Below are 14,538 nucleotides of genomic sequence, written 5' to 3'. Positions count from 1 at the left end.
CTTGACTGGCCCTATGCGCATCGCATATATGCGTCTACTGTAACAAGCAAGACGCAATTCTTGTTGAGTCGCACTTTACCTAACCTTCACACCTAGGTAGGTAGGTATGCAGTTTAACCTCCGTCAAGTTGGCTGCTGTCAACTACTGAAGCTTCAGTAGAAGCTTGTGCGAGTATGGCCCGGAAGTCTAAAGCCAGCCGATGTTTATTGACATGGAAGGTAAGCGTGCCTGAGCAGCAGCATGCCTGCTCCAATACCAAGCCCGAACCGCGATTATTTACAGCCTTGATGAAGAAACGAATCATTGATGTTACCTTACCTAGGCAGACGGTGGTGTGTTGATTAATAAGGTACTTACACAAGTACTTGCCTACTTACATAAGTATCGATAAATATTCTGATTCAATATAGCACAAAGATCACCCCTCCATCTCCATCTGCTGGGCAAAAGGTACAGACACCAGCAGGCTGTAACCTTAGGCTGTAGCATTGATGAGGAGCCCCACTTGGAGCTCTGATGTGGGCGTCGAACCAATCACTCGCGCTCTCAGGGTCTGCTGTCAACGGGGTACGTCTCGTCGACAGGGATCTCCCATCATTCAATGATCGATGCCCATTCGCTACCTTGTCCCGAGAACCATTTGGCGTTTGTACGCGACGAGAGATTATGGATGCCTTCCAGCACTGACTGCACTGTAACATTTGGAGCAAAGCCCATCCTCTCTTTTCCCATCCTCAACAGACCAACCAGTACAGAATTCCACGGTCGAAAGCGACAACACTCTTCCACCGAGAGCACCCGACCTCACTTTCTTAGCACCCCACGCTCCTTAGTTGCCCCTGGTTTTGCGCGTCTACTTCGACTGCCCCTATTGTGGGAATACTAAAGTAATTTATCCGAGGAAGCTCTTTGTGTGTGCATCGCATAGTCTCCCGACCTACGTACGGATTTCCGCCTCTCGCTCCGCCGGCATCACGTTTCCCGATACCTGCCACCGATGCCACCATTGATGACCTTCTGAGGCCGAAATCGCGTTTAATCCAACCCCTCCTCCCCCTCCCCCCGATCTTCAGCGCCAGCATGGATCCCGTGGCCTCACCTCTGACGCCACAGGATACCGTCGCTAATGGCCTGTCTCCTACGTCGTCCTCCTTCATCGCTATCGACCCGTCTCTGGTTGTAGAATACCTCGCCTCCGTCGTGACCATAGCCCTTGGAGCGGCGCGCGACGACCTCCAGAAAGATGGAAACTTGCTTTGCGAATCCGCCTACGCCGACACCATTCAGCGATGCACCCGGTTCGCGAATGACTCCCAAGTCGTGCTGTACATTCAGAAGGAGATACTGTCGACGTCTGACCTCACTGATGACGTCCGCGCCGATGGGGTAGCCACTACATCGTACAAATATAACATCACTTCCGAAATCACTTCGACGCCCACGATCGTCGCCTATCTCGCCCTTCTCAAGCGCCCTCAAGCGATCGATCCTGCCTTGCCTCTTACTTCTCAGATTCAGATTCAGACATTGCCTGGCGCTGCTTCTTCTAATGCGGCTGTTGCCGAACAAGGTCCTTCTGCATCCCCCTTTGAGATTCTTCATACTATCCTTCATAATGCGCTGGCGCCCTATTTCGATGCCAGCACCAAGTCTTCGCAGGCTGTTAATGGAGCGAGAAGTCGAGCTGACGTCGACGCGAAGACGGGCATTCCCGTCACGAAGAAACGAATGACAGAGCTGGAGCTAAGTCTTCTCCACCTGCAGCAAAATGTTGAGATCCCGGAGCTATCTCTGCCGTTCCACCCTGTTGTCCAGACTGCTTTGGATGAGGCTGTATCGAGGGGAGTCAGACCCTCGACCGAGCTGATACCCGCCGCACTCCTCTCGGACAGTTCGTTTATGAACAATCTTCAATCGACCGTGAATGGCTGGATCAAGGCAATCCAGGCCATCACCAAGCTCACAAGAGACCCAGTGACGAGGACAGCAACCCAGGAGATCAACTTTTGGTTATCGATGGAGTCGTCGCTGGAGAGCATTGAGGCGCAATTGCGGAGCGAAGGCGTCCTGCTCACCCTCGAGATTCTGAAGCATGCCAAACGTTTCCAGGCAACTGTCAGTTTCACCGCCGATACTGGCCTGAAAGAGGCCATGGAGACAGTGCAAAAGTACAACCAGCTCATGCGTGATTTCCCACTTGATGAACTGCTGTCTGCGACTTCTCTTTCCAAGGTCGACGAGGCCGTCGCGCAGATTTTCGGCCATATGAACAAGAAAATGAGGTTCAGCAACTACCCGATCAAGCGCACACTGGACCTTGTTGAAGCCATCTCGGCCGATCTTAAGGAGGCGATGCATCGCTTGCTACCCGGGTCCGAACTCGTCAACCTGGACTACAAGGACTTCAAGGCACTAATGGTGACTGCCGACGAGATCTTCAAGGGTTGGGAGTCCCAGATTAAGGATTTCACCAACATCGCCCGTGAGACCACAAGAAGACGGCAGGAAAAGTTCATTCCCATCAAAATCAACCCCAAGCACAGTGAGCTGCAGGCTCGCCTAAAGTACATTGACACTTTCAGGGACAACCACGAGCAGCTACAACGTACTATTGTGATTGTTCTCGGACCCAAGGCTACTGTGAATGGCTTGAACGGGGAGGGTGCGAACAACACCCCCCCTTGCGGAGGAGATGGGTGACGTTGATGCCGTTGAGGAAGTTCAGCAAGCGTGGGACGCTCTCAAGAATGTCGACCTGCTCGATGTCTCTGAAGAAGGCACCCAGCGGTGGGTGAAGGCAGAGAACACGTACAACGAGCGTACGACTCGTGTTGAGAATTCCATTATCGCCCGGTTGCGTGACCGTCTGGCAACCGCGAAAAATGCCAATGAGATGTTTCGGGTGTTCTCTCAGTTCAACGCCCTTTTCGTGCGACCCAAGATCCGAGGTGCTATCGCCGAGTACCAGAACCAGCTCATTGAGAACGTGAAGCAGGCAATCTCAGCTTTGCATGAGCGCTTCAAGCAACAATACGGACACTCCGAGGCGCACGCGATGGCACAATTACACGACTTACCTCCTGTATCTGGCGCCATCATCTGGGCACGTCAAATCGAACGTCAGCTCGATGGGTACATGAAGAAGGTCGAGGATATTCTGGGTTCTGACTGGACGCTACACGCTGAAGGACAGAAGCTCCAGACAGAGAGTGATTTGTTCAAGAAGAAGCTGAACACGCAAGCTATTTACAAGGCCTGGGTCGACGATGTTCAGAGAAAGCAGATTACTATCTCTGGCCGCCTGTTCAACATCAATAAGATCCGATCTGCGAACAATGCCCTCGACCTCGCAGTCAACTTTGATGCCCAGATCATCACACTATTCAAAGAGACTCGCAATTTGGGCTGGCAAAACTTCCAAGTGCCTCATTCAGTACACAATACTGCGAAGGATGCGAAGCGTGTTTACCCCTATGCCGTCAGCTTGATGGAAAGTGTACGAACATTTACGCAAACGACGCGCCAGATCTCTGACATGCCAGGGGTGTCCCTGCTATTGAGCGGCTACCAGAATGATGTCCAGAACCTTATCGCCAAAGGAGTGCCCCTGAAGTGGGAAACATTCCTGGATACTTGGGAGGTGCACCAGAAACCAATGCTTGCCAACAATGGCTTGGAACACACCATTGGCCGCAACAGCGCTGGAAGCAAGCATGTCCTATTCGTAAGAGATTTTGCCGCCAGCACGTCTGTGCTCCAGGCCAAGACGATTGCGCTCGCTACAGTCCATACCAACGTGCAGAAGGCTCTCCAAGAACTCGCTACGTGCCCGTATGATGCAAACGAGTTCGATGCGAGACTGCAAATTATCCAAGCTGCTGTGGACCAGCTGAACCTGGAACAATACGTCAACTTGGGCTACTGGGTGGAGAGAATGAACGATCGAATCAAGTTGACTCTTCTGGCTCGCCTGCAAAAGGCCGTCGTGGCCTGGATCGAAGCCTTCGAGGACGACGACTACAATGACCACGAGGCGTCGCGACGTAAGCAACTTGCACCATCGGGCGAACCTATCAAATCAGACGCCCCGACCATGAAGCAACTGGTGCACGAGATTACCATGCGCAACCAGGTTATCTATCTGGAACCCCCTCTAGAGTATGCGCGAGCCAGTTGGTATGTGCAACTGCACGAATGGGTGGGTATTGTCTGTAACCTACCGAAGGTCAAGGCCTCCAGATATCAGATGAGTCTCACTCTGAGCACCGCAGCTCCAGAGGAAGCCCGGTTTACGGAGTTGCCAAGCGAATGCACCGACATCCTCGCGAGGGTCTACACAAGCATCGAAAAGAAGCTGTCCCATATCGGAGGGTACGTAGACAAGTGGCTGCAGTTCCAGTCGCTTTGGGACCTTCAGTCGGAGCAGGTATACGAGCTCCTGGGCGACGAGCTCTCCAAGTGGCTTCAACTGCTCCAAGAAATCCGAAAGACCCGTGCGACCTTTGACACAACTGAGGTCAGTCGTTCATTCGGTCGCATAACCATCGACTATGACCAGGTGCAGACCAAGGTCAACTCGAAATACGATCAGTGGCAGCACGAGATCTTGATCAAGTTCGGAAGTCGCCTCGGAGGTCGAATGAGAGAAGTCCACGCTGAGATTGAGAAAGCGCGGAGAGACCTGGAGATGCAAAGTCTGGAAGCCACTTCAACTGCGCAAGCCGTCCAGTTCATCACCATTGTGCAAGCTTGCAAGCGAAACGTCAAAGCATGGGCTCCTGAAGTTGAGACATTCCGCCAAGGGCAGTCTACGCTTACCCGCAACCGCTATCAGTTCCCCAACGATTGGTTAGATGTCCAGCAGGTTGACTCGCAGTGGGAAGCCCTAAACGAGCTTCTCACCCGAAAGGCGAAGATTGTCCAGGACCAAACTGATGCTCTCAAGGCCAAGATCGTTGCCGAGGATAAGGTTGTGACAGAGAAGATCGCTGAGGTTGCTATCCAATGGAATGAAGAGAAGCCAGTTTCGGGCACTATTGCACCAGAAGTCGCCTCCGAAACACTCAGCTCGTTCGAAACTCGCATCAACAAGCTCCAAGGAGAGTCCGAGATGGTGAGCAAGGCTAAGGAAGCTCTTGATCTCCCTGCTAGCGCAGAGTCTTCTCTGTCCATCATCTTGGAGGAAGTGCAAGATTTCAAGTCAGTTTGGGCAGCTCTGTCAACCATTTGGAGAAGTTTGAACGAACTCCGAGAGACTCTTTGGGGGTAGCGTCCAGCCGCGAAAGATTCGTGGCTCCATTGATGGCCTCATCAAGATGACGAAGGAAATGCCAAGCAGAATGCGACAATATGCCGCGTTTGAACACATCCAAAACATTTTGCGCCAGCAGTTGAAGGTCAACACTATCCTGACTGATCTCAAATCAGAGGCTATCCGCGATCGCCATTGGGTGAAAATCTGGAAAGAGATCAAGCCCGGACGACGGTACTCGCCAGTGTCAATGACTCTTGGTGATGTCTGGGACTTGAATCTGATTGCCACAGAGAATATTGTTCGAGACATCATCGCCCAAGCTCAAGGAGAGATGGCCTTGGAAGAGTTCCTCAAGCAGGTCAAGGACACATGGAACAACTACTCCCTGGAGCTTGTGGCTTATCAGAACAAGTGCCGCCTTATTCGTGGCTGGGATGATTTGTTTGCCAAATGCAGTGAGAATCTCAACTCCCTCCAAGCAATGAAGCATTCGCCTTACTACAAGGAGTTCGAAGAAGAGGCCTCCTCGTGGGAGGACAAACTGAACCGAGTCCACGTCTTGTTTGACGTTTGGATTGACGTTCAACGCCAATGGGTCTATCTCGAAGGAGTCTTCACAGGCAACGCTGATATCAAGCACCTGCTGCCTATTGAATCGTCTCGGTTCCAGAACATCAACAGCGAATTCATGGCTGTCATGAAGAAGGTCTACAAGCAACCCATGGTTATAGATGTTCTCGGAATTGCCGGCGTCCAGAAATCTCTCGAACGTCTCGCCGAACTCCTGAACAAGATCCAAAAGGCCTTGGGTGAATACCTTGAGAAGGAAAGAGTCTCATTCCTCGATTCTACTTCGTTGGCGACGAAGACCTATTGGAGATGATTGGTAATAGCAACGACACAATGCGAATTGCCAAGCATTTCAAGAAGATGTTCGCGGGTCTCAACGGGCTTGTGATGGATGATGAAGCTACTATCTCAGGTTTCACGTCCAAGGAGGATGAGGTTGTGCGCCTCAAGAAGGAGATCTCGCTCGCCAAGGTGCCCAAAATCAATGACTGGCTAGCACTCCTCGAGAATGGCATGAAGGTTACACTGGCAGAGCTTCTAGCTGAGGCCATTGAAGCATTTACGCCGATCTTCGAGTCTGATGATATCAGCCAAAGTGCCATGAACTCATTCATTGATGCCTATCCCAGTCAGATTGTCGTGCTCGCCACGCAAGCTGTTTGGACTACTGCAGTCGATAAAGCCCTTGCCGATGGTGGCTCTACTCTACAAGCTCTGTTTGACCGAGAAGTGCAAGTCCTACGACTCCTGGCAGAGACTGTTTTGGGCGATTTGGAAGTGATCCAAAGAAAGAAGTGCGAGGCCTTGATTACCGAGTGTGTCCATCAGCGAGACACCATCGAGAAGCTTTGCAAGGCGGGCGCAAACTCGACAACGCATTACCTTTGGCTGCTGCAAATGCGTTATGTGTACACTCCGGAAGGTGACTTCATCCAACGTCTTCATATCAAGATGGCCAACGCCAAACTGAGCTACGGCTTCGAGTATTTGGGTGTCCCTGAACGACTTGTCCGCACGCCCCTTACCGATCGATGCTTCCTTACACTCACGCAAGCCCTCTGCCAGAGACTTGGTGGTTCACCTTATGGTCCCGCTGGTACTGGCAAGACCGAATCTGTCAAAGCTCTGGGTGTTGAACTAGGCCGCTTTACGCTTGTCTTCTGTTGTGACGATACCTTTGACTTCCAAGCAATGGGCAGAATTTTCCTGGGTATTTGCCAAGTAGGTGCTTGGGGCTGTTTCGACGAGTTCAATCGTCTCGAAGAGCGAATCCTGTCGGCTGTCTCACAGCAGATTCAAAACATCCAGCTTGGCCTCAAACAGGGTGTTGAGGACGACAAGGCACAAATCGAACTGATCGGGCGCCAGCTCTGCGTCAACCAGAACACTGGTATTTTCATTACCATGAATCCTGGCTACGCTGGTCGTTCGAACTTGCCCGATAACCTAAAGAAGTTGTTCCGCAGTGTGGCGATGTCCAAGCCCGACAAAGAACTCATTGCCGAAGTCATGCTCTACTCGCAGGGTTTCAACCAGGCCAAGCAGCTATCGAAGCAGACTGTGCCCTTCTTTGATCAGTGTTCTGCCAAGTTGTCCAAGCAAGCCCATTACGATTTCGGTCTGCGTGCCCTCAAGAGTGTGCTTGTGAGCTCCGGTGGCCTCAAACGTGCCCGGTTGATCAATAGCAACGGCGAGATCGGGGCCGAGGAGGTTGTTGAACCCGAGATCTTGGTCCAGAGCATTCGTGAAACAATTGCACCGAAGTTGGTTGCAACCGATGTTGATATAATGATGGAAGTCGAACACGAGTGCTTCCCAGGTGTCCAATACGTCCCTGCGAACTTGGATAAACTGGAAGAGGCTATCCGCCGGTTGGCTGCAGAACGGCATCTGGTCGTCACCGATACTTGGATGACCAAGGTGCTCCAATCGTACCAGATTCTGAACATCCATCACGGTGTCATGTTGGTTGGCAATTCCGGCACAGGAAAGTCTGCCGCTTGGAGACTTCTTCTGGATGCTTTGCAGCAAGTGGAAGGCGTCGAGGGTGTCTCTCATGTCATCGATCCCAAGGTCATGTCCAAGGAGGCGCTATATGGAAACCTCGACTCTACAACTCGAGAATGGACCGATGGTCTGTTTACAAGCATCCTACGAAAGATTGTAGACAACCTCCGTGGCGAAGACACGAAGCGTCACTGGATCGTTTTCGATGGTGATGTTGATCCAGAATGGGTCGAGAACTTGAACAGTGTCCTTGATGACAACAAATTGCTAACGCTACCCAATGGTGAGCGTCTCAACTTACCTTCGAACGTGCGCATCATGTTCGAAGTCGAGACACTCAAGTATGCAACACTCGCTACTGTCAGTCGATGTGGTATGGTTTGGTTCAGTGAGGATACTGTTTCCCCTGACATGCTGGTCACGCATTACCTTGATGGTCTTCGCAGTGTTCCCTTCGAGGACCTCGATGAGGATACCGCGGCCGCAGGGCAGAGCCCCGCCAAGTCGCTCCAGATCCAGAGCCAGGCTGCTGACTTGTTGCATGCTTTCCTTACAACCGACAAGTTCATCCATGAAGCCCTTAAAGAAGCTGAAGGCTACAAGCACATTATGGACTTCACTGTAGCCCGTGTATTGACCACACTGTTCTCTCTCCTGAACAAAGCGGTACGCGACCTGATCGAGTACAACGCTCAGCATATCGACTTCCCACTTGATCCTGAGCAAATTGAGGGATATATTTCGAAGAAGCTTCTCCTTGCCCTCGTCTGGGCTCTAACGGGTGACTGCCCCTTGCTTGATCGCAAAGCCTTTGGCGACAATGTGGCTGGGCTTGCCAGCTTTGGGTCTCCTCCACTTGATGGAAGCAGCTCCCTCATTGATTTTGATGTCTCACTTCCCCGAGCGGAGTGGACACCATGGCAGAATGAGGTACCTACCATTGAGGTCAACACGCATTCGGTTACCCAGACCGACGTTGTTATTCCCACTCTCGACACGGTCCGACATGAGGATGTGCTGTACTCGTGGCTCGCTGAGCACAAGCCCCTGCTGCTTTGCGGTCCGCCAGGTTCTGGTAAAACAATGACACTGTTTAGTGCTCTTCGCAAACTGCCCAACATGGAAGTTGTGGGATTGAACTTCTCAAGTGCGACAACACCCGATCTCCTGATCAAGACCTTCGAGCAGTATTGCGAATATAAGAAGACACTGAACGGAGTTATGCTGTCTCCGACCCAAATCGGCAGGTGGTTGGTTGTCTTCTGCGATGAAATCAACTTGCCTGCCCCTGACAGTTATGGTACTCAACGAGCCATATCCTTCTTGCGACAGATGGTTGAGCACAACGGTTTCTGGCGCACTTCGGATAAGTCTTGGGTGACCCTTGACAGAATTCAATTTGTCGGTGCCTGCAACCCGCCTACCGATGCTGGTCGTACGCCGCTTGCCGAAAGATTCCTCCGACATGCGCCACTCATCATGGTCGACTACCCCGGTGAACTTTCTCTCATCCAGATTTATGGAACATTCAACACGGCTATCATGAAGATCATCCCGACACTCCGTGGCTATTCTGAAGCACTCACGTCAGCCATGGTGCGATTCTACCTTGAATCGCAGCAACGCTTCACTCCCAAGATTCAACCGCATTACGTCTACAGTCCTCGTGAACTGACAAGATGGGTCCGCGGCGTCTACGAAGCAATCAAGCCACTAGAGACGCTGTCAGTCGAAGGACTGGTTCGTATTTGGGCTCATGAAGCTCTTCGTCTCTTCCAGGATCGTTTGGTTGCCGAGGAGGAACGCCAATGGACAGACGAAGCTGTCAAGCGTATTGCCATGGAGTTCTTCCCCACCATCGATGAACAGAAAGCCCTGGGTGGTCCCATCTTGTTCTCCAATTGGCTGTCAAAGAACTATATTCCTGTTGATCGTGAGCAACTGCGTGACTTTATCAAGGCCCGTCTCAAAACGTTCTGCGAAGAAGAGGTTGATGTGCCGCTCATCCTGTTCAATGATGTCCTGGATCACGTTTTGCGAATTGACAGAGTCTTCCGACAACCACAAGGTCATTTGATTCTGATTGGTGTCAGTGGTAGTGGAAAGACGACACTTGCCAGATTCGTTGCCTGGATGAACGGCCTGAAGGTCTTCCAGATCAAGGTCCACGGCAAGTACTCAGGCGAGGATTTCGACGACGACCTCCGAGATGTCCTTCGTCGTTGTGGCTGCAAGGGTGAGAAGATCTGCTTCATTATGGACGAAGCAAACGTCCTGGACTCTGGTTTCCTCGAGAGGATGAACACCCTGCTTGCCAATGCCGAAGTGCCCGGTCTCTTTGAGGGCGATGACCTTGCAGCGCTGATGACAGCCTGTAAGGAAGGCGCACAACGTCAAGGCCTCCTCCTTGATTCTCAAGAGGAATTGTACAAGTGGTTTACTGGCCAGATCGTGAAGAATTTGCATGTTGTTTTCACCATGAACCCTCCGGAAGGTGGTCTCGGCTCAAAGGCCGCTACAAGTCCGGCCTTGTTCAACCGTTGCGTGCTCAACTGGATGGGTGATTGGTCTGACCAAGCCCTGTTCCAGGTTGCTAGCGAGCTGACGAACTCGGTCGACCTTGACAAACCAAACTGGGTTGCGCCCGACAGTATTCCCGTTGCATACAGGGGGCTTACCCTCCCACCTTCGCATAGAGACGCTGTTATCAATGCTATGGTGTTCATACACCATTCTCTGCATCGCTTCAACGCCAAGTTGCTTCAGCAGCAAGGAAAACTCACCTTCCTCACACCGCGACATTTCCTGGACTTTGTGGCCCAATATGTCAAGCTATATAACGAGAAGCGCGAGGACCTCGAGGAACAGCAGCGCCATCTCAACGTCGGACTTGACAAGCTGAGAGATACTGTAGACAAGGTCCGCGATCTACGTGTCAGCTTAGCAGAGAAAAAGACTCAGCTTGAGTTGAAAGACGCTGAAGCCAATGAAAAGCTGCAACGAATGGTCGCTGATCAGCGTGAGGCCGAACAGCGGAAGAGCACATCTCTCGAGATCCAAGCAGCGCTCGAGATTCAAGAGGCTGAAGTAGCCAAGCGGAAGGAGGTTGTCTTGGATGATTTGGCAAAGGCCGAACCGGCTGTCGAGGAGGCCAAGGCAAGTGTCAGCAACATCAAGAGGCAGCACTTGACAGAAGTCCGTTCCATGGGTTCGCCCCCAAAGGTGTCAGATCGGCTATGTTCGCCGTGTGCACGTTGCTTGGACACAAGGTTCCTGATTGGAAGTCTGTCCAGTCCGTCATTCGCCGTGATGATTTTATTGCTAGTATTGTTAACTTCGACAACGAGAAAATGATGACGAAGCAACTCCGAGTGCTGATGCGAAAAGAGTACCTCGAGGATCAAGAATTCACGTTCGAGAAGGTCAATCGTGCCAGTAAGGCCTGCGGTCCTCTAGTCCAATGGGTGGAGGCACAGGTCAACTTCTCCGAGATCTTGGATCGTGTTGGACCTCTGCGAGAGGAAGTCGAGCAGCTCGAGGATCAGGCTCTACAGACCAAGGCCGAGGCAAAGGCTGTTGAGAACACCATCACCAGCTTGGAGGACAGCATTGCCACTTACAAGACCGAATACGCTGCCCTCATCAGCGAGACACAAGCTATCAAAGCCGAGATGTCCCGTGTTCAGTTCAAGGTCGACCGCAGTGTCCGTCTGTTGGACAGCCTTTCATCCGAAAGAGTTCGCTGGGAAGATGGAAGCAAATCCTTTGAGACCCAGATCAGTACGCTGGTTGGCGATGTCTTGGTCGCCGCCGCCTTCCTTGCATACAGCGGTCTGTATGACCAGACTTTCCGAAAGTCGATGATGGATGACTGGGTGCACCAACTTTCTCTGTCCGGTGTGAACTACAAGCAGCACAACCCCGTCACCGAATATCTGTCAACGGCAGATGAGAGGCTGAGTTGGCAAGAGAACAGCCTGCCTGTCGACGATCTTTGCACCGAAAATGCAATTGTCCTAAAGCGCTTCAACAGATACCCATTGATCATCGATCCTTCCGGCAGAGTGATCGAGTTCCTCCAGAAAGAATGCAAGGACCGCCGGCTTACCGTCACGAGCTTCTTGGATGATTCGTTCACCAAGCAGCTCGAAAGCTCGCTTCGTTTCGGAAACCCCATCCTCATCCAGGACGCAGAGCATCTAGACCCTATCCTGAACGCCGTCTTGAACAAGGAGTATCAGAAGACCGGCGGACGAGTGCTCATTCAACTCGGCAAACAGCAAATCGATTTCTCGCCAGCATTCAAGATCTACCTGTCCACGCGAGACCCATCGGCCCAGTTCCCGCCGGACATCTGCAGTCGAACGACGTTCGTCAACTTCACGGTCACCCAGAGCAGTCTGCAAACCCAGTCCCTTAACGAAGTACTGAAGTCGGAGCGGCCTGATGTGGATGAGCGACGATCCAATCTCATCAAGCTCCAGGGCGAATTCAAAGTCCATTTGCGGCAGCTTGAGAAGCGCCTTTTGCAAGCGCTCAACGAGTCGCGCGGGAACATCCTCGACGACGACAACGTTATCGAGACCTTGGAGACTTTGAAGACGGAAGCAGGCGAAATCACCGCCAAGATGAGCAATACCGAAGGTGTCATGGCAGAAGTCGACGAGATCACGCTCGAGTACAACAGCATTGCCCGGTCGTGCAGTGCCATATTCGCCGTCCTGGAGCAATTGCACTATCTCAACCATTTCTACCAGTTCTCACTGCAGTTCTTCCTGGACATCTTCCACTCCGTCCTACATGGTAACAAGAACCTTGCCAGCCAAACCGATCATATCGCCCGTCGCGAAGTCATTATCAAGGACCTCTTTGTGACTGCCTTCAAGAGGACCGCGCTGGGATTGGTACAGAAGGACCGTATCACCTTGGCCATGCTCTTGACCCAGGCTTCGCCGTATCCGATGGACAAGGGCCTACTCGATCACATTCTCGATGAACGGGTTGAAGGCAAGGATCTCTCCACCGATAAGGACGCCAAGGACGAGGCTTTCGCGCGGGCCTCTCGCTTGAGCCCACTGAAAGAGAGGCTGGAGCAGGTGCCTTCTGAGGAATGGGACAGATTCCTGAACGAGGAGCTGGCTGAGAAGTTTGTGCCCAAGGTGTGGGACGACAACACCGCGCCTCATGATCAATTCCTCCTTTCTCTCCTCCTTGTCAAGCTATTCCGCCTCGACCGGTTTGTACCCACGGCCGAGCGATTTGTGGCATCGGTATTTGGTGACGACCTGTTCGAAATTGTCGAGGATCTGAAGCAGACGGTGGAGGAGGTCTCAACAAGTCACCCGATTTCCCTTGTGTGCAGTCCTGGTTTCGATGCCAGCTACAAAGTTGACAATCTTGTCGAGCGAATGCGCATTCGTTGCACCAATATTGCCATGGGCTCCAACGAAGGTCTTGCCAGCGCCGACAAGGCCATCAACAACGCCGCCCAGGTGGGCAATTGGGTCCTCATCAAGAACGTCCATCTCGCGCCAACATGGCTCCAGTCTCTTGAGAAGCGAATGGAATCTCTCAACCCGCACTCTGACTTCAGATTGTTCTTGTCCATGGAGTCCAGTCCGAAGATTCCTGTTAACTTGCTACGCGCTTCTCGCGTCTTGATGTACGAACAGCCAGCTGGTGTGAGAGCCAACATGAAGGACTCGATGACCTCGCTCTCCACCAGAGCTAGCAAAGCACCGGTCGAGAGAACGAGAATGTACCTGCTTCTCTCGTTCCTCCATGCCGTCGTTCAAGAACGACTGCGCTATGCGCCTAACCTTGGCTGGAAGAGCTTCTGGGAGTTTAACGATGCCGATGTAAGTTCATTTCTCCTCATACCTTTGATAATCTAGAACCATTACTAACCTAGTTGCTCCAGTACGAATGCTCTGCCTTTGTCGTCGACACATGGGTCGAGTTCGTCGCTCAGAACCGTACGAACATTGCACCGCAGAATATCCCCTGGGATATGATCCGCTACCTAGTGCGTGAGACGTACGGCGGCAAGATTGACGACGAGGGCGACTTCAACGGGCTCACAATGCTGGTCAATGCCGTCTTGCAACCGGCCGCGTTCGACATCGGCCACAAGCTCGTCGAGAGCTCTGAGACGGACGGCGGCGTCGGTCTCGAGGTGCCCAGCGGCACCACTCTGCAGGACTTCATGGGCTGGATCCAGAAGCTGCCCGAGCGCGAGCCTCCGACCTACCTGGGTCTGCCGGCCAACGCCGAGAAGCTGTTGTTGGTCGGCCTCGGCAGGAGTCTGATCAAGAACCTGAAGAAGGTGGGAGAACTGCTGGACGAGGGCGAGCAGTTGGTAGCCGATGTTTGAGTGTATTCGAAACGAACGAGTCCAGGCTGCATATCTGTGGTAATAGGGGGACTGGCTGTCTGTTATTCATTGATCTCAAGTTCTCGTTGTAGCATATAAGAGCTTAAGACTATAAGGGGAATAGACGGATGGAAAAGGGGGGAGAGGAAAGGAGCGGGCATAGACCTTGATCGAACATGGCATTTTACATTGTTGGTAATTCCCATGCAGACTGGACAGGGCGGCATGCAAATCCTTGCACTGATACCCCAGGCTGTCATTCGTTGTACTACTTTCCTTTCATTCATCAAGGTAGACCCAACACTCAGAGATTGATTATACATATATGTACAT

At 52.2% G+C, this 14,538-nt stretch overlaps 1 protein-coding gene across 1 annotated transcript; it reads left to right on the top strand.

Annotated features, from left to right (window-relative positions):
- Positions 1-1,081: 1,081 nt before the first annotated feature.
- PG986_005995 (dynein heavy chain- cytoplasmic) lies at positions 1,082-14,205 on the top strand (the record flags this gene model as incomplete). The annotated part of the gene is made up of 6 exons (XM_066842217.1): positions 1,082-2,641; positions 2,691-5,200; positions 5,271-6,087; positions 6,135-11,027; positions 11,102-13,690; positions 13,753-14,205. 6 exons carry the CDS (start codon positions 1,082-1,084, stop codon positions 14,203-14,205), a joined length of 12,822 nt encoding a protein of 4,273 aa, XP_066702079.1.
- Between the last annotated feature and the right edge of the window lie 333 nt (positions 14,206-14,538).

This window comes from Apiospora aurea (assembly GCF_038362705.1).
Source record: "Apiospora aurea strain CBS 24483 chromosome Unknown utg000004l_segment0_segment0, whole genome shotgun sequence".
Classification (NCBI taxonomy): domain Eukaryota; kingdom Fungi; phylum Ascomycota; class Sordariomycetes; order Amphisphaeriales; family Apiosporaceae; genus Apiospora; species Apiospora aurea.
The sequence above is the reverse complement of the archived record's forward strand: the minus strand, read 5'-3'. Positions and strand labels throughout refer to the sequence as shown.